Source organism: Mytilus galloprovincialis, chromosome 11 (genome assembly GCF_965363235.1).
Source record: "Mytilus galloprovincialis chromosome 11, xbMytGall1.hap1.1, whole genome shotgun sequence".
Taxonomy (NCBI): domain Eukaryota; kingdom Metazoa; phylum Mollusca; class Bivalvia; order Mytilida; family Mytilidae; genus Mytilus; species Mytilus galloprovincialis.
Window position 1 is genome coordinate 41001252 of NC_134848.1, and position 26060 is coordinate 41027311.

Here is a 26060-nt window from a genome sequence, read left to right on the forward strand (position 1 = left end):
TATAATGTCTTTTGAAAGAGGAAAACATTTATTATTTATAATTTTATACATATCATCATTCTTATCATTTCCTTCGATTGCCTATAGTTACCAAATTTAAAAGTATTAGTTTTATATATACAATTCTGAAATATAGGTCCAAAGTATGGAAGAAGATATGGGATATATAATAATGACACATAATAATCACAACAACAACAAAACGAAGACACTATCTAGCAGAAACATATTGTGTTCGAGAATATATAAAAAATCTATACAAGATATAGTAGTTATCAAAGGTACCAGGATTATTATTTAGTACGCCAGACGCGCGTGTCGTCTACATAAGACTCATCAGTGACGCTCATATCAAGATTAAGAAAGCCAAACAAGTACAAGTTGAAGAGCATTGGAATATAGCATTCTTTAAATCGTCTGGAGTCTTCAAAAGATTTATATTCATTTGAAAAAAAATAACTTTTTAAAATCTCTCAATAACAATTGCTCAAAATAACTAAATAATTTAGATCTTACAATTTAACCAAACAATATTATTTGTAAGAATAATCAAAGTAATACTGATTGAACAAAGACAAGTATATCTTTTACTGTGACATGTGTTTTTGATGTGCTAAATATGTATACATATAATTATTCTTTTTTTCTAATTATGCAGATTTATCAATGTTAAAACATACATTTAGCTTGTAAAGTAATTTGATCTAATGTTTAATGTGTTACAGTGCGTTTAATAATACAATTGACAGTGAACTACTGATCCCGAGATCAATACATTAGTGAAAATCCTTTTAAATGTAAAAATGTTTTAAATAATTCGTGAAAAGATACAAGGGTCAGGATTAAGATTAGTTTGCCAGAAGTGCATTTTGTGTATCATACGACCAATTAGTGGCATTACAATAAAACATACTTTGATTTATAAAGAAAAGTACTGTTTACTACATAGTATACATTGGTTAACGGTGATAATACAAATGGTTTTATCAAGATACCTCAGTCAAGTAACGAGCGACTAAAGTTCTTATTTTGCACTTTTATTGTTATTAAATAGACACTTTTTTTTTCAAATCATGCAATTATGTATGCAAGCGTTTCATTTTTACTTTTCTATCGGTTATTTATACATGTATGAATTATATCGTATTTGCATTTCGCCTTTTTTAGATTGTAATTGAATATGGGTAATCTAATTGTTGGTACACAAAAATGAAAATAACGTTGCGTTATTGGTTGAACTTCCATTGTTTAGAACGTATAAACCAATCACGACGTATTAGTGTACACTTTGGAAAACATTACCCAGAGTGCATTAGGTTCGGAAACGGCGAATTCTATGTATTTTAATCACAAGTATGAATTCAATAAACTTCAATTAAGACAATAAACCACAAAGACAACATTCCTTCTTAGAATTTGACATATGAATTCAATTTTTGAATATTTTAAGGTGGTACCCATCACTTTAACTAAAATTAATTTGGCTCGTTTAATTTTCTTGAAATTTTGACAATGTATTTACTTTGACCCTTTTACAAAAATATAAGAATTTCAAAAAATTTGAACCAACCGTTTTATCAGAAAAATTACACTGGTTATATAGCAGTTTGACAAACACTTATTTTGATCATTGAGAAGCTTAATATTCCCTTAACAATACAACGTCATTAGAACGTTTAGCTGATTTTACAGATTTATCTCCCTGTAGTGTTAGGTACCACCTTAAGCACAGTTTTAATAATGCCCATTATCATATTGACATATAAAATGTAGAATGCAAATACAAGAACTGATACATTATTACATAACTAATAAAAGATTTAATTATCATAGTGTTAATTGTCACATGAACAGTGCGTACATTTTGTTTTATATAGGCACCAATACACTTCTACAACACGACATCAAAAAGTAAAATCACAAAAATACTGAACTCCAAGAAAAACTAGAAACGGAAAGTCCCTAATCGAATGTCAAAAACAAAAGCTCAAACACATCAAACGAATGGATTGAAATAATACATCTTATTTAGATTATCAGACTTTTCGGTAAAATGTAAAAGCAATACTAATTTAGATGGAATGTCAGAAAAGGATGACAAAACAATCAAAGTTCAGATGCAACTCTAACCCCTTTTGTTGCGAATTCGCAGTGTCCTTGTTTTGACCTATCAGAACGACAAGAACTGTTGTATTCCCATAATGCATCACTGTTTTAGATAGGGCTTTTGTGCAGATTCAAGCAATAACAAGCAGCTTGATATATATTTTCAAAACAATACTTACCAAGCGAATAATCATGCATTCTACACTGTAACGTTGACTGTGGAGATATCCAGAACTCTTCTGCTGATAACTTCCGGAAAGGATGTACACAGCGACATCTACCATCTACACATTTAGATGGATACTGGCAGCCTCGTTTTGAGCAGTCATCACCAAGATAACCAGCATTTGGAAGCTTACATCGACCATCTCTTGTATGCTCGAAAAATTCCAAGCATTTACATACACCAGCACACATGGAAAATTTAGACAAACATTTGTCTGTCCTTGGGTCACATCTTTCGCCATTCCGGATAGCTTTAACAAAAACGAAAGTTTGTGTTTTAATGTATTTTTTGTTTGGTTTTGATGCAGCAAAGTCAATTTCTTACTACAACTACTACTCTTAAATTCACATTTCAATTTTATCATATACTGTCTTGTTTCATTCTTATACTTGTATTTTGCTTGCAAGTACATTCAAGTTAAAACAAAAGAGAAAAAAAAACCCCTTTTGAACACAATAGACTAAGTAATTAATACAATGAGGAATTATTAAGTATATAAGATTTGAACCCCAAGCAGGTGTCATGTTAAGAGAACTCTGTGTATATTTTGTGGCTTGCGTACATGATTAATGTACTAGTTATCCACTTGCACGCATTTAAATTGATTTGAAAACGTTATCGTCTTGTAATAATCAATAAGTCGCAAAGTTAAAATCAACAATGTAATAGACAATAATAAACATACACTTTATATAACATTACAAATAGCTGACCGAGTAATGGAGAAAACTCTTACTCAATTACAAAACATTGTGATCTTCGGCTTCGCCTCGGTTAACTATTTTCCCGGGGTAAACATCTGCAGCAATACCCTCTATGCGTTATTTATTGCGTACTTACCTCTCAGACAGAATTTACGATCTTCACTAGCAATGTACCCTTCTTCACACAGACACATGTAACCTTGACACGTATTTGGTCTGCACTGCGCATGCTCTGGACATTGCGAATGTTGTGTACAACTCGAGTACAGCTCACGTCCAATATCAAACAGCGTAACAGCAATAGGTACTATTGGTCTTATAGGTACGAATAAGTGGGATGGAAGTGGTTTTGTTTTCTTGGTGGTGATTGGTTGAAATGTTGTCGTTGTGTGTGGTGTTGTGATTGGCTGTAATTCAGACGTGAGTACTGAAGTAGCAACATTTACACTAAATATGTTTACGGGAGTTGTTTTCTGTTCTTCAGAAACAATATCGGATTTAGTGTTACCACTCATTAGGAATTTAGTTTTTTCCATGGCGGGTGTATCCTTCAGAATAAGTAAATTTTCACTTTGTATGATCTTCTTGTTATCATTAGTTCGTGAGAATATATGGAATATAGGAACGGTAGGAAAATTAGAATTACTGTTCGGATTTTCCTTCTTTTCTAGCGATTTGTTCGTGTGGATATTTTCAACACTTACAACATCTGGGAGAGACGTTGTATTGATTATTGTCTCGTATGGTAAAGATGATGTATGCATAGAGTTTACTTCTGATGAAGCAGTAGTTGTTACGATGTTACTATTTTTTAGTCCTGGACTCATGAACGGTGTGCTCGAATGGAGAGTTGGTTCATGCCTTATTTTAGATATCGTTCTTGTATCGGACAGAAAATCAGTACTTGGTGTAAATGTTGATGCAATGTTATCAGACATAACAGATGTTGGAATCGACCGATATGACAGGGTAGGCATTATATATTCGCTTGATTCTGGCTTTACGTTGTAAACTGCTGTCGGTACCCTAGACTGCAGAGGTGAACTAGATGAAGGTATAGAGCTACCTGATAGTTGATTGGTTGTGTTTAATTTAGTCAATGACAAATCGTTATTGTTAGTTACATTCAAATGAGATTTTTTCTGTTGGGACTTATGCAAAATCTCGTTAAAGCTGCTTTTATTTCGGAGTCCTTTATCTTCAATGTTAAACAAATTACTATTAACTGGAATTTGGTTTTGTTTGGTAAGTATAGGACTGGGTTCAGAAGTAGTTGTTGTTATTCCTGTTATAGTTGTTTTTGGATCTGCTGTTGTTGTTGATGGGTCTGTTGTCGTTGATTTATATCCGGAAGTACCAGTTGTAGATATTGTCAATGTGATTGGATTAGTTGTCGTTGTTGTTGGTCTTTTAGTATTTGTTTTTGGTCTTTGTGTAGTTGTTGTTGGCCTTTTCGTCGTTGTTGATGGTCTTTTGGTTGTTGTTGTTGGCCTTTCCGTCGTTGTTGTTGGCCTTTCCGTCGTTGTTGTTGGTCTTTTCGTCGTTGTTTGTCTTTTCGTGGTTGACGTTGGTCTTTTCGTCGTTGTTGTTGGTCTTTTCGTCGTTGTCGTTGTAGTTGTTGGTCTTTTAGTAGTTGTTGTTGTAGGACGTGTAGATGTTGTTGGTTTGGTTGTTGTTGTAGTGGTCTCTGTAGTTGTTGAGGCGGAAGTTGTTGGTGATGGTGGTGGTTCAGTTGTAGTGGTAGGTCTAGTCGTCGTCGTGGTTGTAGTAGCTTCCGTAGTTGGTGATGGTACTGTAGTAGTAGTAGTAGTAGTAGTAGTGGTTGTTGTTGTTGTTGATGATGATGTTGTTGGCTGCAAAGCCGGAGGTATTACTATATCTGTTCCATTACATTTTCCTGAATAATTAAAACAAATGTGTATGCTATTAACCTATAAGATCACCATTTCAATCATCAGTATAATATTCCGGTTTTCTTTCTACTTATTTAAGTAAACGCCTGTATTGTCATTAAACAAGTCAAAGACGGGCAAAATATACGAGCGAGAGGGGCAGTCAAATTCATAGATCGAAATTCAAAACAGACTAACAACACAATGGCTAAAAAAGAAGAAGATAAAGACAAACAGCAAATAATAGTTCCCAAGACGTAACATAGAAAACTTTAGAATAAGCAACACAAACCCTACACATGTGCTTCGGAAGGGTAAGCAGATCCTGCTCCTCATGTGGCACCCGTTGTGATGCTCGTGTTATCATAAACCCGGTGAATAGCTTAATTCGGTAGGTAAGGAGACATAATATATTAGTATGTTATTCGAGCAATGGGTTCATATTCAATACTAGCGTTTTAGTTTCCTTGACCGATCAGGTGAAGGAGATATAGGGGAGTAATATTTAATATATATATTACATGGGTTAATATCACATGCAAAGTTTGAATAAAAACAAACAAAAGTATTGAGTGTCTTAATTACAAAATAAATTACCACTCAGATCTGAATGTTGGTTATCTTTATATATATGGGTTAAGGTAACCAATCAAATTGCAGGATTTGACGAGATGTTTTACTCTGGTGTAATATATAATTGCATATAAAACTATTTCAGTAAATTTTATGCTCAAATTTTGGACATACATTGTAATAAAATTTAGTGCTCCTACCTGGAGAGTATGATTCTGGTACACATTGCCGTGGATGCATAGGGTCGACCCAAAACTCAAAGTTAGTTAATGGACGATATGGATATTCACAGACACATTTGTTGTCTGTGCAAGCAGCCGGTGGATGACAGGGAGACAACTCGTCACATTTGTCACCTGTAAATCCCATTCCTGGAAGCTTACATCGACCATCTTCTGTAGGCTGGAAAACACCCATGCATTCACAGTGACCGAGACAGAAAGCAAAAGGAGACATGCATATGCTGTCGGTAAAGCTACATTTATCTCCAATAAGTCGTCCTAAAAAAGAAAACAAATATCGGTCTAACTTTTATATACCGTGTTTTAATTTAAACAGCGCTATTTTAGTAAAACTTGCTATTTTAGTATTTGAAGTACTAACGCCGCAAAAACACATTGCTGACCCAAGATATAGAATAATTGTTTCTTTTGAATTTGTATACTGTTTATTGACTGCGATAATTAAACACTTCTCCAGGAAAATCTTGTGATTTTAAATTTCAGAGTTAAAAATCTGAAATCAAGTCCGGAGGTGTACACATTTAGGTTACCATTATCACTGAATAAAGTCCATATTGGATTTGTTTTAGCAAAAATCCTCGAAATATCATCATCTGAAGATCTATTTTAAAGTAAAATGATACCTCATATACGATTATACTAAACTTAAAGACTTAACTATGGAAATAAGTAAATTGTGGTGAGGATGGGGGAGTATTTATTTCTGTTTTCTTATATTTTAAGGCATTTTTTTCTATTCCTTTTTTAAAATTTCTCATTATTCTCTTTCCTTTATATATACATTGCAACCTATAATTCTTTATTCTCCCTAGTTTCTATAGTTTTAATTTGGGGATGGGGCTTTGATCAGTATGTTTTACCCATAATTATATATTCCGTAAAATCCATCCAGACCCTTATAAATGAGGAGAATTCATTTACAGATAATTTACAAAAAGAGTACAGATATCTAGAGGATATTAAAAACAACAGAAGTCGAAGAAAGGGTAGACAACATGCCATTCGTCACAACTCGATCGGCCAGATCCGGAGAGAAGTGAAGTCACCCGAGGTTTGCCGATTGAAAAATATGACTCAAAGAAAAAACGCCGATAAAAGCGTTCAGTTTCAAACAATTATCAGTTCTCTGATTGTGACTTTTAATTCTTTAATAATAATAAAAAAACATAGAAGATACATATACCAGGTTTGTAATTTGGTCGCCCAACCCGCGTTTTTCTTAATAACTCATCGATGGCGCTTAAATCAAAACTGTTGGAAGCATCTAAAGAGTTTTAGTCAAAAATCTAATCATAATTCTACAATCTAAACGTCAATCATAGTATTTCCCTTACCCAAGCAACTTTTTAGAATATTTTATATACACAGTGTACAAGTAAAACATAAATGTATTGTATATACTGTAAAGTATTAGTCACGCTAAAATTCAATATATCATAAGGAATCAAAAGCTTATGTGTCCTTGACGTTCGTGTTACCTTTGTTTATGAGCATAATGAATAACTTATCAATTTACATAAATATTTGCATATATTTTTCTATCATCAAGAGGTCGATGCCTGTTCTGAAGGTCACATTCAATAAATTGTCACACGTGTACTAGATATTTCTAGTAGTAATTATTGTTTAGCTTAAAATATGTGCTCTCTTTCCATATTGCGAAAAGTTTACCATAAGTAACATGTTCTTTCTAAATTAAAAAATAAATACCTTCATATCAAAAGTAACTAAATAAATCTAATTTTCAAATGGAATTTTATGTTTTTATCCATTAGTCATGGTATCCATGAAATAGAAGACAAGAAATGCATTATTATGGCACCAATAAGATTAAATAAAAAAAAAAAACAAGAACATTTATAAATTAGTATTAATGGTGAAACATTGTTTTGTATCTTATGCGATCATTAGAAAACTTAAGCACATACAAACTATCATTTACTTAGATACGACGATGGATCTAGTTTGCCATTTATAAAATACCATGACTGTAGCCCACCGTATATAAAAACACTTTTCATTATATCTACCCCCGTCGTGTATGAAAAAACATTTCTTCAGTCTCCTTTGAAACATCTAATGTGAGAATGAGACAACTCTCCACATTGTGCCAAATGACAAATAAATAAACAAATATAGATCACCGCATGGCCCAAAACAATGAGCAAAGCCAAAACTGCATAGTCAGATTTAAAATGCCTAAAATTGACAAATGTAAAACAATTCAAACGAGATAACTGATATCCTAATGTATGTACAAAATAATGAACTACATAACAAATATGAACAAGAATGTGTCCCAAGTACATGGATGCCCCACTCGCACTATCATTTTCTATGTTCAGTGGACTGTGAAATTGGGGTAAAATTTGGCATCAAAATAATAAAGATCATATTATATGGAACATGTGTACTAAGTTTCAAGTTGATTGGAATTCAACTTCATCAAAAACTACCGTGACCAAAAACTTTAACCTGAAGCGGGACAGACAGACGGACGAACGAAAGGACGGACGGACAAATGAACGGACGAACGAACGGACGCACAGACCAGAAAAACATAATGCCCCTCTCCTATCGTAGGTGGGGCATAAAAACAGCAACAAATGAATACAAAAACGAATCAATGTCTCCTGACTTGGGAAAATCACACACAGAATGTAATGGGGTTAAAAAAGTTTGAAGGCGCCAACCCTCTCCTACTCTGGGACAGTGGTGTACAAAAAATGTAACAGTACACTATACATGTAAGACCAAAATATAAAAATTAGTTGAAAAATGAATAATTCGTCAGATTGATATGAATAGAAATAATTCTAACAAAAAAAACCAAAGTTGACGTGGACAGGTACTTGTACATCCAACTACAAAAAGACAGAACAGAAAAAATATGTAAGTTTTATAAACTTTGAAAAATATTCATCAACGAGGTTATCCCGAATAATGTCAGTCGTAATATTCTGCCAATCTCCGTCTAATCTCCGATTGCTACATTATTGGACGCTAGAGGGCGCACAATTATTCGTTTTACAGCGAGGTTTAATTTAACATACCTTTCAGACATTTTGTTTTGTCATCAGTGGCGACAAATCCTTCATCACAGAGACAAGTATATCCTTGACAATCGTATGGACGGCAGGCTGAGCTTTTGGGACATTGAGTATTGTCTGTACATCTTTCATATAAATTTAAACCTGAAAAAGTTGATATGACATGAAATTGTTTGTCATATTTGAAATTAGGGGTCAGACCGTTGTAAGACAAGCTTATGATTGTGTTTTTTTTTACCTTATGGTAAAGATTAAATTATTTCAAAGAGCAAAAAGACGCAAGCCAAAGCCAATTGTGCGAGGGCTGCATAGCCAGTCAAGGTCGTTAAAAACTTCCATCATCAAATGTAAAACAATTCAAACGAAAAAATGAAGAAAAAAAAAGAAATCTGAAGTATACATCAACGAGACAGCAACCTCAACACACAAAGTTCTGATCAGAAAATTACACTTACTGCGTCGCTGGGCTTCCAAAATGTCGAATATGACTTTTTTGGCTAAAATTACTTTTTCACAAAAATCGTCTTGGCGGGAGGAAATAATTTATCTTTAATATTCCAAAATAATATAAAGTTAGACCAATCAAAACATGTGATATAAGACATGTTACAAAATTGCCAAGCTCAGTTGTTTGTAAAGTTTGCTTCCAAAATGTTGTATGTAAACTTAAAAATTGTTGTATAATGGCTTTGTGAATCATACATATGCTTGTACGTTACTTTATTTCTGTGAAAATAAATTAAGATTTTTTCACTGACATTAACAAAAAAGTTCAAGTTCCCATACCACATTTTGGAAGCAAACATTTCCACTAAATTTTTAAAGCCTGTTTGTGAGAGATTTGGTTTTTGAAACATTAGTCATATACAACATTTTGGAGACTGACTCTTTCCTTGTCTCACAGGATATAAATGTTAATTTTCCATAATTGTATACATTTTTGTAATTACACCTTAGACCTCCATGACTTTGATTACCCTTTTTTATGCGCATTTTAGATTTATTTCCATTGAGGTGGTATTGTGGTAAAAATTTCTATTTTATATTGAAATGATGAGTTGGCATGTATGAGAATGCAAATAAATTAACATGAATGATCGGAGTTTTCCATGTATATATGTGAGAAAAATCATATGACAAGAAAGTATTAAAATGACATAATAAAATATGAGAAAGCAATAAAAATAAAAATAATTAAACAGAGAGAAAAAACCTCAAACATCCGGGAAGACTTGTTTATGACATTTATTCGTGTTTTTTTCTTATTTTTTCCCATTTAATTGTGTTGTAGCATATACCAAGAGCAGTCTAATTGATATTAAAGATTGTAGCAATTTTAAGTTATAAAATAAAATCCACACACAAAAGTTATGTGCACCTTGAGGGATTTGGGGAATATCGAATTTGATATTTTAATAGGATAGATTGACACTTGAACTCGGTGTCCAAATGGTTTGTGTAGTTCTCTTCAGTTAATACTAGCCTATAATAAACAAGATTGTGAGTTCGAACCGGCTTTATGGCATGTGCGTTCGAACCCGTTTTGTGGCAAGTGCGTTCGAACCGTTCTCGTATCAAGTCCGTTCGAATTTAATCTTTATTTCCAATATAAGAAATGCATTTTTTTCGAGGAAGGCTGGTGAATCTCTAAGGAGACTCCACTTATAACAATAGTCCGTCATATGGCCTAGAGTACAGAAAGTCGCGAATGAAACAATGAATCATTAATAAAATTAGGTCGCAATCTTTTCTATAAGCAATTAACTCTAATAATTCAGTTGTAATATTCCGCTGATCTACGATGGCTGCAGGTGGCACGGTAGTATTTCCTGGCCCATAGGGATAATGATAGCCTTTTTAGAATTTTCAACACTTTCTAACACTGCAAAAAATTCTACATTCACAGTTAACTGAAGTACTTTCATTTTACTATTCAGAAATGAATTTGAATATGTATCATGACCGTTTACTTTTTTTGCTATTTTTGAAAACCTAAGGCCACTAGTACTTTTAGGTCTTTTATGGTGCAGTGAATAAAAATTTTAAAAAAATTCTCAAAAATTCATTTTCATCTGTATGTAAAATTATTTCATATTTTTCTACACCTGATTCATCCCTCAGTTTGGGAAAGTATGTTCAGTTGATACTGTATATTTTGTCCAATCACACTGTTTAGAAACATTAACCTAAGTAGGGTACACAAAAGAGCAACCTAAATTCTGGAATGCAAATACTACCGTGCCACCTGCATGGCTAACGTGGGAGAAAATCGGACACGGAGAGGGATTGCATTATTCGAGTTTATTGGCCTAACAGAAGTTCCACTGGAAACTTTGTTATAAACATTGTCATAATATATGTTCCAGTTGGGAAAAATATTCTATACCATTTATTCCGTCAGGAACATATATACTGTAATATTTATCCCTGTAAAAATAATATTCCAGAATATCTATGTTTACATAGACTTACCTAATACTAATTTGACGATAATAAAATAAAGGGAGACAAACACTTGGATTTCTTGCATCTGAAAATAAAAGGATAAACATTTATTGTTTGCAATGCACGACTAATCCACGAAGGTGTGTTTCTTATGTACCGTATCGATGAAATTCGTCCATTATTAAATCTTACCTTAAGAATATTCAAAGTCAATCATCAAGTGGTCTGAAGTGTACCATTTAGGACTTGTTATTCTAATATCTTTTTCCTTCCATCATGAAATCAGAATCACAACCAGAAAGTCGATATATTTCTCTGTTAAATTCAATGCCATACAAAATGTTTTCTTTGTCCCATTAAGGACTTAGTCTAATATCTTTTTACGTCCATTTTCAAAATCACAACAAGAAAATCGATACATTACTCAGTGCCGACCTTCCTTTTTTTAGATACTAATAAATCTTCGGCTTTGTTTACATTGGTTATGAAACAAATGAGTTCAACAAACGCCACGTTTTAATTACTATAGACACTTCATCAGCAGGCATTGACATATCAGAAAAAAGTAAAATCACAAAATTACTGAACTGCGAGGAAAATTCAAAACGGAAAGTCCCTTATCAAATGGCAAAAGCAAATGATTATCTTATCAAACGAATGGACAACAACTGTCATATTCCTGACTTGGAACAAGCATTTTAAACTCATTTTTTTTTTATAATTTAATCTAACTATTTGTAAATGTTAAAGGATCGAATGCTCTGGACGTCTTACTTGTTTCGAAGAATTTTAATAATATGTTTCAGTTATTGGTTTAACATTTAATTTACAGAGATCGTTGAATTCCTGATTCCCTTTAACATTTCGAATTATTTATGTACAGTTAAAAATACGAATTCAATATTTATATTTCCTTTCTTTATACAGCGGCTAATATTACAGTTAATGTTATTAAACGTTATGTGTACATAGTGAGAAATTTCCTAGACCCACTCAACGATTTAAAATTTCCATTTAAAGTTATCATTGAGTTGTGGTAGCACATAAGATGTATTATATGTCACGAAGTACAGCGTCTCAAATTTAGGGCTTGCAACATGTCTCTTTAGTGACACATGTTATGGATCTGTAACAAGATCTGTACTATAGATATAGAAATAAGAAAGATGCAGTAAGATTACCATCGAGACAGCTCTCCGTCAGAAACAAAACGACGTAGAAAATTAAAAAAAATATATACGTCATCGCACAGGCACTCGTCTCAGAAAAAAAAATGCTATACACCTGTTATATAAAGGTATATAGGATTTTTTTTCTGAGACGAGTACCTGTGGGTCATCGTAAGGCCTTAAACAATGACCAAAAAACTGATACCTCATAGCAAGTCTTACATTTTTGATATGAACAGAATTACATCGAAAAAAATGACAAGAGGGCACAAAATCAATAAATGTTCTTAACCTTATCATGATTGATGGGAAAAAAATCACTGCATAGAATAATAAATGTCAAAGAATACCAAATGATTCAAGTTTATTATATAAAGTGCGAACATACTATATCTTTTAAAGTCTTTTTGTAAAAAAAATTTCTATAAATGACAAACAAATTGAATTATACAAAACTGACATGAACAAGGATTCGAGTTGTCGGTCTCTTAATTATTAAATTTATTCAAAAAGGATATTAATGACAAACTTTAAAACTATACAAAAATGACAATGACAGTGCGAGTACCAAAAAAATGAAACGGCTGTCAAATACCTGTTACCGAAAAGTTCACTAAAGAACATTCTCCTAAATGCGACACTAGTTGCCACGTAGCTATTTTCCGACCTTGAAAAATCAACCTATGATTTTCGTAAATGACAATTTATCATACTTGTGCATGCATGAATGTCTGCATGAGGTTGCTTCAATTCTGTATTATTTAAATCCTTTATCCTTTTTTGTCTTTTGTTTAAATATATTGCACATTATTTTCTTATCTTACAATTGTAGCCACCGCCCTCTTCCCGACCATGATTTGCTATTCTTTGTGTTTAGCTTTTAGCCCCCCCCCCCCATTATTTTCTATTTTGTAAACCCCATTAGGCCGGTCCTCATGCAGTAAGATAAAAATAAAATGTACTTAAATATTTACAGCAATCCAATAATAGAACCAAATAGGCATAAATAATTGTAGATAGAATCTAACAAAAATAAACGCCTATACAAACTGAAAACAACTAGTGCCTAAACAAAAACAAAAAACAAACAAATACCTATACAAACGTACAAGCAAATGACTAATAGATACAATTCAAAACAAAAACAAATGCCTATACAATCTTAACACAAGTGTCTCTACAATCTGTATTACATCGAGTTCAGAAAAATTTGTGAAAGACCACGTCAGACAGGGCTTCTTGAAATTTAATGTCATTTTATTGTCATACACTACCTAGTGAACAAGTTTCTTCTTTACTGGTTTTTTGAAAATTTGATTTTTTTTTGGGGGGGGGGGGTTACTTTTACACATATAAAAAAAAGAAGATGTGGTATGATTGCCAATGAGACAACTATCCACAAAAGACCAGAATGACACAGACATTAACAACTATAGGTCACCGAACGGCCTTCAACAATGAGCAAAGCCCATATCGCATAGTCCGCTATAAAAGGCCCCGATAAGACAATGTAAAACAATTCAAACGAGAAAACTAACGGCCTTATTTACATGTCTTTTTGTGGACAGCATGGATAATACATGAACAAAAATCGAAAACAACAAAAAATCATCTAGTGAGGCCCCTCATGGGGGGGGGGGGGTCCTAGTAATCACATAATCACCATTTTTTTGCCAATATAATCACATAATCATTAAATATTTACTTATCTTTAGTAATCAAATAATCATAAACTAAAAATACAGTCCTAGGTAATCAAATAATCATGAAATATTTGGCTTAATAATCAAATAATCATTAAAAAAACGGCCAAGTAATCACATAATCAAAAACCCCATGAGGGCCCTCTCTAGTAAGATATTGATTAATAATCGTTCGTACCTTGTAGAGATACCATTATAGAAAACCCATCCGTATGGTATATATCTAAATACATATAAAATTGTCGACAGCTACAAACTATTTAGAGAATTTTTTTCTTGCAGTATGATTCAGTGTTTTAAATTTACAAGTAATGTTTGATAGAAATAAAAATATGTAACACTTTTTATAATATATCATAATATATCAATGTTTGTTGGTTTTTACACATTAAAAGACGATTATGAAATAAAAAATCTGATTTTTCTCGTTCTGTTACAATAAATAACGGCACACCCTACATCAATTATCACTTATAAAACAAGAAATCACGAAAGCATGACACACGAGTGCAAAGGTCTTCAACGATTCATTTCCTATGCTGTAATCTATGAACAGTGGAACATCATTGGGAAGCCGAGCAGCACATTAGGTACAAAGCCTAAGGGAGCTACCATTTGATTTTTATGGGGGGGCTATGATGAAAAATGTTGTCCTGCATTTTTTTTAACTGTAATCTCTGTTCTGCCTTTTTATTTTTCACTCTGTTCGGTCCTGCCTTTTTTTTTTTAGTTTATCCTGACTTTTTTTTACCTAAATTGTCGTCCTGCCTTTTTTTTTTGCAAGTGTCTCATCCTGCCTTTTTTTTTTACTCAAAACTCCTGTCCTGCCTATTTTTTTCAAATTAAATCCTAGCCCCCCCCCCCCCCCCCATAAAAATCAAATGGTAGCTCCCTAAGTTAAAAGTAACAGGTCAATCATCATTTCAATCTCATTAAATTATGGATCATATGTGTCGGTGCTTCTCTTAAACAGATCTGACAGCGGTGATTCATAAACCTTTCGGAATTCTCTAGTTTTGTCGTAATGATACACAACGCCAGAGGTATGAATGCCATTGGCTGATGAAAAAATAACCAGAACAGATTTTAGACAAAGTGTGGACACGGGATTTGTATTTGAATCACATTGCCGTTTTTTTTTATAACAGAACAAAGCAAGCTGACAGATTTTCTTCTTATCTTTAAAGTGAAAATAAGATGTCAAATGATATCGAATTAGATAAAAATCTATTTGAGACTAACAGACGACGATATTATAGGTCACTGTTAAGATTTCAGAAATAAGCAAAACTATGCACTAAAGAACATGCAAACCTTAACAGACCATGTCACGAGTAAACATAAACGTATTTAAAAGAGAAAAATCATATTAAACGTCGATTATTGTCTCCGTTGGTGTATTTAAATGAAGGAGTAATTAAATTATCGATTCTTTGTTTGTTCAATAAACCGCCAGTGACAAATATTTCATGATCATTTTGATGAAAATTTTTAGTACTATTTTGTTACTTTAAAATTATTGTAATATTTATGTACCTGTATTTTACAGTACTTGATTTGTACTTGAAATTTAATAACTACAGATGTTTGGTTACACCGTTACATTTCAGCATTTTGAAAGTTTGTCTATTTCAAATCTCTTACAGTTATAATTTTCAAACATGGAATATTATGATCACTGTTGGTATTATTTCTGTACCAAAATGTTAAGTACAAATCAAGTACTGTACAATGCAGGTAACTTAATATTACAATCATTTTAAAGTATAGAAAAAGTAATAAATATTTCAAGTAAATTTCCAGTACTAAAGATTATAAGTACATACATAGTACCTATGCAAAAATAGAGTGTACTGGGGTAGTGATACATTCGGCGACTTACTGTCTATCAGTAGCTGTTTGTCCAGCCATAGCTGCGCAAAACGTTTGATTCCCTTCGAACACCCTGACAGGATGTGTCTTGTATTTTTTTTAATATATATTTGTAAACCACAAACAATGCTTAAATTATAAACATACTAGAAAGAATCATAAAATCGAAAGAAAAAAAAGAAATTCAACTAAACATGAGCTTCTTTTCATTAGATGACCAAACTTATTTATAATATAAGGCTTCTCTAAATAAAAGTTTTACTTAAGGTGGTACCCAACACTTTAACCAAAATTATTTTGGCTCGTTTAATTTTCTTAAAATTTTGACAAAGTATTTACTTTGACCCTTTTACAAAAATATAAAAATTTCAAAAAATTTGAACCAACTGTTTTATCAGAAAAATTACACTGGTTATATAGCAGTTTGACAAACACTTATTTTGATCATTGAGAAGCTTAATATTCCCTTAACAACACAACGTAATTAAAACGTTTAGCTGATTTTACAGAGTTATCTCCCTGTAGTGTTAGGTACCACCTTAAACCCAAACCATTAGTCATGCATAAGTAAACCTTAAATCTACTTAAGGGCGGATCCATACATTTAAAAAAGAGGAGGGGGTACTATCCAGGATAACAGGGGGATTTCAACCATATGTCCTTACTTACAAGCATTGATCTTTAAAAATGTTCCAATCCCAGGACACCCTACCTTTCTGAACCGTCACCGCTAGCCCTAAAACTCGCTAACCATAACATAAAACAGATCAATCACCTTATCTTAACCATGAACTGATTACTAACAATGAAGTATAAGGTCTTGTAATGTCAATGAAGGCTTAAAGGTCAATAGACGGTCATCAACCATGAGTATGATTGTAAAACTGCCTTACATCGGGTCTAGAAACGTTGAAGAGACAACAAGCATTCTGTTATCAGAATAAAGGTTCTGTACGGGCAAGCTAAAGAAACATTTTATCATGACAGATGTTTATTTTTCTAGGATTTTGCAACGGGTTTAAGAAAATATATCATAAATGATGAATGCGTAGACTTTTTTTATCACTCAAAACGTTGGCTTGACACAGTTCCACCTGTTTCCATATTCTGAATCCCCACATGATCCGGTTTTTTCTTCTTCATTATTATGATTTATACATGTGATTGGTTCTTGGTTGCTTAACGCCCAGTGGCAAGTATTTCATGCATATTCAGCACGATGATTTATACATATTTTATTGTTAAAAAGTAACATTTTCCCTCCAAATCTGTCACCGGATTTCCTGACATACAACCAATTACGAGGCTATACAATTTAATTTGATCAGTAATAGGATAAAAAGCAAAATAAGGTTATAAATATGCAATAGGGAAAGTAACCCAACGACATCAACAAGAAACAAACAAAACAAAAGACGTCTTGCCGAAAAAAATACAATCGTGATTCAACTACATATCGTTTCTAATAATTGAGTGTTAAATGCATCTTGCATTTTGATAATAGACGAATTGTATAATACTGTCAAAAGTACATTCGTCATTTCGATTCTTGTGTTTTAAAGAAGAATGGAAATTATTACAAATAAACGTAATGCAATTTTAAACGGCACAAATGGCACTAATAGCATTATTTTCAAGAATCTGATTAAACATATTATTTCCCTGAATTGTATAGTTATATTTAAAACCCTATAGGAGATGTTGTCTTTAGTATAATTAGACGCAACAGTTTGACATATTATTTCGTCACGTCAAACTTGGGATGCTAAAACAAATCAAAATAGAATTCAAGTTTCTAGATTGACATACATAAATTCATTAACATTGAATCATGTCTAGGGGATAGAAAATGCATACATGTTTCAGTCAAAGTTAGGGTTCTTTCTCACTGAACGCCATTAGTCAATATATATAAAAAAGAAGATGTGGTATGATTGCCAATGAGAAAACTCTCCACAAGAGACCAAAATGAAACAGAATTTAACAACTATAGATCACCGTACGGCCTTCAACAATGAGCAAAGCCCATACTACCATATTTTCCTTTGATAAATTAATATAAGGGTCTTTCCTTGGGGTTTACAGAATAGTAATGCCCCAAAATATAAAAAATAGAGAAAACTGGACAAAAAAATAGAAAAAAATAGAGAATAACGAGGTGTTAAAATTAAGTATAAAAAATAAAGAAAAATGGACTAAAAAATTAAAACAATACAAAAGTAAAAGGCCCGGAGGCAAAAAAAAATGTCAGTTATATCCTAACATCATTTTACAAACATAAACATAAGTAATATGTATGTACATGGATAAGAGTTTTGTATTCTTATGTTGTACAAGGGTAGATACCACTTATAACAATCATAGCTTTGTTAATTACACAAATTACTATCAATCATGTATTAATACAATACACAAATACATGTAATTTATCTGTCAATCGCTTAGGGAGTGGGGGATAGTAAAACAATAATAAACGATGAACACGTTGTCGATATCATGACAGATTTATGTATAGACGGCGAAACAGGTGATAGCATTGTCGCATTACAATGACGAAAGAGAAAAAAAGAAGTATGCTGGATCTGACTTTGAAAAAGATGTTTTAATCTAATTAAAAAACCTCTATTTTTCAGTTGAATGTACAGAATGCGAAATATGAAATATCCACATTGCATGCAATGAAAAAATGAGATACACTGGTTTGAATTTTTTTTTATCTTAATACAATAGTTGAAGAACTTTTTTAATTCTTGATAGTTATGCTAAGTAACGAATTTCCGTACAACCGGCGAAACAGATGATATCTTTGTTGACTTGCAATGATAAAAGAAGAAACAAATTAAGACTGACTTAACAAAAAAAAATAAACATTTTAACTAAATTTACTGTAGCACTTTGTAAATTTAAAATAGTTATGCTGACAGATTAATGTCCAGGCGGGGAATTAAACAATGCAATTTACGCATTGCAATGACCAAAGAGAAAACAAAATTACAAATGCAGTTGAAAAACAAAGTCCCAAGCATATGAACTTTTAAGCACTGCATTATTTAAATGTATTTAGATCTTATAAACAAAGGTTGAAATACGTGTTAATACTTTTTTTTAACATGTGTATGAATTTATTACAATATGAAAACTATTTTTTTCTAACACATTATCAGTAAATTTTAGAAGTAAGCAAACTTGACAGGCATTGAACGTTCAATAAGTTTGTTAAAACAATCACATTTATTATTCTTGGATTTACTCGGTAGACTAAGTTTTGAAATAAAACGTATATCAAGATATCAATAGTGCAAGAAAGAAGGAAAAATGCAAAATCACACACAAAAAAGAGGTAAACTAAAAGTTTAATTCGGTTTACCAGCCTAATACAACGTAAATCTAGTACATACAGCTCTTATATATCAGTTTATGGGTATTATGCTCCACATAAAGTAAATAGACGAAATTTGTATGCCTGTTAAAAATACTTTTTGCTGTACAATTTAGAATTTTCTGACCGGCGCTAACATAAAGTTTAGTTTCTACATTGCACCATGTTCACTTCGAGAATAAACATTACTGATTACTTATTTCACATGACGTTGTTTACAAGGAATACATTCATATACATATAATTCTAACATGACGTCCTTCAAACGCTTTGAGTACACACCCGTGGTAAAATATGAATATATTGCCAGTGCTGTTCCGATTGTACTCCCACGTCATATGCTATCGCTCAGGGGTAAAATATTTGTCATAAAGGGCCAACCCGTGGTAAAATCACGATATATTCAAGCCCCCATGAATTATTTCGATTCTGATAGGACACATACGGCAATTCTTTTGGATCGAAGCGCTCTAGGTGTAGGCAAATATTTGCCGTTCCCATAAATAAACGCACTAATAAACTAGCGTAAAAGAACGGAGCAAACTGCATTAGTGACATGCTTAAACTATTTAAAATAATATTATAGCAAACAATACGTACCTTTGTTTTGGGATTTACATAAATCTCAACAAATCTTCGTAATTGCTATACTATTTCTAAGTAAATATTCCTTTTCACAAGAACTGTCACTTTTTAATTGCAATTACATAAATCTCAACAACTCTTTATTATTACTGCAATTTTCTAAGTAAATATTCCTTTTTCACAAGAATTGTCATATAAAATGAAAAACCTTTTCACAAGAAACTGTCATATTAAAAAATCTAACAAAAAAATCAAGAAAACATTAATGAATTATTCCATAAAAAAAATTACAAATAATTTCCATATTTCTCATTATAAAAATTTCCATATTTTCAAGTCAACTAGTTCAAATATTCCGTAGAGCACTGACTGATCACTAGGGTATGTATGTGTACTGTGTATAATTGACGCGTATGGTAATAATCATTTCCATAAATATTGTCTTTACCCTTTGATTGTGTTATTATGGTAATACATAACCTGAGACACTCTGTGACAGGCAATGATTGTTTTACACGCTTCAAAACAATTGACAGTTTTATATCAACAGACTTGACAACATAGCAAGTTGAAAGTGATCGTAAAATTGTGTCATGTTACGGACATGATGAAATGGATCAGTTCCGTGATAATTAACAGAATGAAAGATCACATTTGAAATAATGTTTTTTTTTTAGTTAATTTAACAAATTTTATATCTAAAGGGAAAGGCCATATACTTGTAAAAAGGTGTGTGTGTGTGTGTGTGTGTGGAGAAAGCTTTTGTATGTCCCGATGTGGGGCATTGTAATTAACAGAATGAAAGATCATATAATGCCTCGTTCACACGTACATTTAATTCGAATTGAATTCGAATTGAATGCGAATCGAATTCGCTAATCGCGTCCACACAAATACGTTAATACGAATAAAACGTCGTTTGGACAGTAAAGCGAATTTGACGCGCATTGCAATTCGAATTATAATTGACTTTAGAACGTAACAATTTCGAATGCGAATTAAACTAATGCGAATCGAATTCGAATTACGTGTGAACTCAGCATTAGAGTTCATGCTTTTTTTTGCAAATTTAACAATTTTTATATCTTAAGGAAAAGGCTATTTAACTGTGAAAAGGTGTTTGTGTGTGATTGTCAGGTAGCCTTTTTAGACCGACTTCGGGGCATTATGCTTTTCGGTCCGTGCGTTCGTTCGTCCGTCTATCCCGCTTCAGGTTATCAGTTTTCAGAAACAGTTTTATCGCCCTAGATACAATAGGTATAACGTGACCTCATATCTCCCGCGGTATTTTCAAAAATCCTCCAATCCCGTAGCTGCATTTGAAAATCTATGAAATATAATGACGCTTGCGGTCAAATAGTTTCATCGAGGTCCAATAGTTGGAAACCGATGATCGGTCAAATAGATGAAAGCTTGACATTTTTTTGGCATTTTATTTTTTTTAGAATACTAAATTTATCAATTATAATTAAGACCAAGGCACGACTGAACATGTGAAATGGATTATAAGAATACCGTAATGTTATCCAATTCAAGTGTGGATTCAGGCGGGGCGCTACGAGCGAATGACCATACCCATGAAAAATGTTTACAAGATGAATTAACAGTCAATTTAGCGTCAACATATTTTTTCTTAATCCAAGAACATCCCCGTTTTCCCCACATCAAATCCTGGTTCCGTGGTTGTTATTAACTGGTCTTCCTTTTATAGTGTAATCCAATGTATTTGTCACTGGTTTATATAAAAGCTAAAACCTGTCAAGATAAGCGACAAAATCAGCGAGTACACATTCAAGGAAAAATGCAAAAATATCAGATTAAGGTAAACCGGTGATACATGTACCATATTATTTATATTTATTTTTGAAAAAGTCATTGTATAGCCACTTGTCTAACAAGATATCAATGAGATAGGTATGATAAGTAAATAAAAAATGATTCTATAACATAATTATAGTATTGATGGTGAATTTTCCCTCGTCCTTCAATACATGAAATATCCGTCACTGAACGCAAGGGAAACATCAATCTATTAACCAATTGTCTCTTTCCTTCCCCTTGAATTAACTATCCCATCTCTTTCATGATATACACGACCCTTGCAAGAAGACTGTTATTCAGTAGACGACGTTGGTTGGTGTTTGTCGTAGCTGTTATTCCTTGATGTTTTACAGCGGATTGCACTGAGTTTGTAGGGAAAGATAATACCTATGGTTAGCTTGCTTGCTAGCTGAACTGTAAAGTAGTTATTAAGATATGATCAATCTATCTGGCTGTAGGACTAGACTACTTCGAAAGGTGGGTAGTATACTTTACTTGATAATGACTTCACGGTTCAAGCAAGCTAACCAACTATATTAACTTTTCCTACACACTCAATGCAATCGGCTATGACGTTACGCACGGTATTGGTGCCACTTAACGTTACACGACGTTCCCAATAAAACAACGATTTTGACGTTGTTCCACGGAAAGTTTCAAACGTTGACCTTATATTCTACTCATGTGAAAATGCCGCTTAAAGTACAGAGATTTTCGAAGTTGCTTCTTTATATGGTTTTATTCTTTCAAGCCGGTGCAATGCAAGGTAAGGGTTTTGCTCATTGTTGATTGCATATAGAAATTATTAATTGGTCTTTTACGGCCGCATCTTCTACTCTATTATGAAAATGAAAACGGTGATTATGTATTGTTTTTGTTTTTGCTTTTGGAAACAAATTTTACGATCTATCCTTTCATCTGATATTTTTTCACGATGCTCGAGACCAAAATATTAAAGAATCTAAAAGAAACGTATTGCCCAAGCAGAACAAGCAATTTTGGGTATATTATTTTTTATGTTTGGAAATTTGTATTTTTAGTCCGACTCGTCGTTGTTCTTTTAGTCATGATGCTACTTGACCTTCGTCCGATTAATATTTTTATCGTGCCACTTGATTTTTTCAGAGTTTTTTTTTTATTGATTGACGTATGTTTGTTTGTTTGTTTGTCATTTCAATTGGTCAATGGTAGGAAAATAATGTACTTTTATACTTTTCGAATAATGAATTCCGATATACCAAATCAGAAAAACTATTCTTGTCAATGACAAACAAAAAATCAAGAAAAATGTTTTTTTTCTGAGACAAGTTCGTGCGTGGATGATGAATAAATTTTCGGGAATTCAACCTCACCGTAATAACTATTATATTCTAGTGATACAAAGTTTATATTATTATTCTGTGAGCTAAAAAAAAATATTTTTATGAGTATTAATTGAAGAAAGGAATTTATAACAAGCAATAAGAAATGTTAATTTGCACTCGATGATATCCGCGTATTTATACGATCGGTAACCAGACGTCATAAACTTTATTCTGCCACACAACTTCTAAATGTAATAACCTTATTTTTTCATACACATATTGCTAGGTAGATGACATGGGGTTGTTCTACTCACAAAAGATAAAAAAAAAAAAAATGATCGTTAGCTATACTGAAATGTTTATGACATACGAGTATTTCTCTGATAAAACTTTTTTTTTTCTCTTACAGTCAAAAACGTCTATTACTTCATTTAACGTTAAATGTATACAATACAGTTGTACAATTTTAAACCATTCTACTTACTAATGAATCCGCACTTGGATTTCAAAGACGCACATAAAACAAAATTGTAACAGCGGGACACCCTTGAAATGACGTTATGGGCATCGAAATGAGCAAAGTTTTTCATTAAAAAATAGACAAAGCACAAAATCATCTATGTTATTGTTTTCTATGGTTTATTTCCCTTCGAATGATATGCATAACATGGGTAGTTATTGTATAGGACAAGAGCTTGAATTTGAATAACTCGCCTTCTTTAATACCCATATTTCCAAAGTGACAAGAATATATCTGTATCATTGTATTACGTATGATGTATATAAGTAGTATATATGTTCTGATTGTGACATTAGTCGTCTAGATACAAAAAATGTGGGACACATTTTTATGTTGCTAGGTCACTATAGTATTATAGGTGATTTGGGTGTATATATATGTTTATACATAATATCATGTATATATGTATATATATATTAATAAAAAATATTCATTTCTTACATCAGCCAAAAGCAGATTAAGCATTTCATTTTCGAGATGTGTACGTCAGCATTACGATAGCCTAAATATCAACCTCTAAGAATGACTGGGGTATAGATAAATTGTTATCCCTACCTCTTACTTTAAGTCCCACCGGCAGTAAATTCCGAATAAATCTAGGACACCAGTTAGGGTGTGGGACATGTGCCATTTTTTGTTTATATGCTCAACCATGTCCGGTAGGAATGCTATTGTTCAATGCGCCGCCTTGTGTATAGATAGTGCCCCGCTTTATGCACGTTAAACTTCCGCTATAAAAACTCAAGCAGGTGTCTGCAGGTAGCTTAACTCTATCTCATTGACTTGCAGAAAAAAAAATGTAATATCTGCGGATTTATTGAGCAAAACATGTATCAAAAAACGTACCGAAAACGAATCACCGTATTTACCCCCCAAAAAATATTTTAAAATAATACCGATTTTTAATCTGATTTTATTTTCAATTATTTATTTCCGAATCATAATTCTGCAATATAAGATGACTTTAAGTTAAATATAACAAAAGTAAAAAGGATACAAAATGACCAATTTTAAGAAATTTTAGAAGATTTTGCATCTGTCAAAGCAATTTTGTTTAAAAAGGAGAGCTGGATAAGGAAGTTCAAATAATTCAAACATTTGGGAGCATTACTTGATCCTATATGCTTGATTTATTGCTATTTGCCTACCGTTCAGTGGCAACTATTTGACAATGATGCATTATAACAATTATACTCATAATCGTCAATAACAAGTCCCGTTTCGAGCATGCATATTACATGCCTATTCATTACTGAGAACGTACCCTACCTTGTGTATCGGTTCTCTATTATAATTGTCAGAATTTGAAATTAAATAAAAGCTATGAAAAGCTATGATCTTGAATATGCTTTCAAACAGCGATGTAAGAGTTTTGTCATAACTATTAAGTTGGGTCAATCTCTGTCTAGGTCCATTTTGCTACTTTTTTTTTTAAAGTTCATATTAAGACAATGTTTTTTTCGCAGTAAACTAACTTAGGACAAGACATGCCTAAAAATCAAACATGAATGACAATTTGATTGAATATAATTTACCTCGTTAATGTTGTGAAAGAATTAATAATTATCCTTGATATTAAAAAACCTATCATATAGACAGTCACGTCATCGATATCGACTGCATTTTGTTTGGAGTTGAAACACACTTCCTACCCAAGTTGTTAATAAATGTTTATTCAAATATAAATTTTCCAATTAACATATATAATAAGTTAACAGTCAAATAACACATGCACCATTATCGATGAAAAGAGAGGTAACTCCACATTTATTCCAACATAACTTCGGGAAAATTTGAGTATCTCTCTTAAACACTTAGATGAAGATGATGATGATGCATGGCTGATTAACGTCCAGCGGCAATTAAAATGAATATTCAGGCCGAGAACATGTTAATGTAATATGAAAATTAACCCTGCTTTGTACTAGATCAACACAATGAGTCGGATTTGTAATGTGCTTGTTTACAAGGTAACAGTCCGCAGGCAGACATGTAACCTTTCCGGGACATATTTTTCTGACTCCAATCCAACAAGTCTTTGCTCTTAATCCTTAGTGCCACGTGCTAAGTGAGGAAGCTCACCATACCAATTATAATGTCTTTGGTTTGCCGTTACCTGAATTCGAACCCACGACCTCCTGCACTCAAGGTAAACGCGCTACCTAGGCGGTCTGAAGCACTTAATGTTTAGTCTGTATTAAAATGACACTTTGTGTCTTTTGTGTTTGTTTGTTTGTTCTTTTTTTGTTGCTGAATGTTGCCTATCTGATGAGTCGAGCCAGATAACACCGATTTGTAAAGTTCATAGATGATGAGTTACATTTTAAAATAATGTACTGCATCGATCGGACGAGTAAAGTGGATTTTTTTTTTATTTCAAAATGAAAACAGTTTATTTCTTTTATCAATTCACTAGGTGATGTCTGCTGTACCTCTATTTTGACAATTTTACTTATTATGTGTGCTTTG

General features: G+C 32.5%; 1 protein-coding gene across 1 annotated transcript in view; it reads right to left on the minus strand.

Annotated features, from left to right (window-relative positions):
• LOC143052189 (uncharacterized) overlaps window positions 1–20208 on the minus strand; it is a 31045-nt gene extending 10837 nt beyond the window's left edge. The window contains exons 1-6 of the mRNA XM_076225150.1: window positions 19962–20208; window positions 11266–11323; window positions 8797–8937; window positions 5702–6001; window positions 3173–4933; window positions 2286–2582 (exon numbers count right to left, since the gene is read on the minus strand). Of these exons, the coding sequence (XP_076081265.1) occupies window positions 2286–2582; window positions 3173–4933; window positions 5702–6001; window positions 8797–8937; window positions 11266–11323 (2557 nt within the window). The 5' untranslated portion in view covers window positions 19962–20208. The remainder of the gene's footprint in view (window positions 1–2285; window positions 2583–3172; window positions 4934–5701; window positions 6002–8796; window positions 8938–11265; window positions 11324–19961) is intronic.
• Between the last annotated feature and the right edge of the window lie 5852 nt (window positions 20209–26060).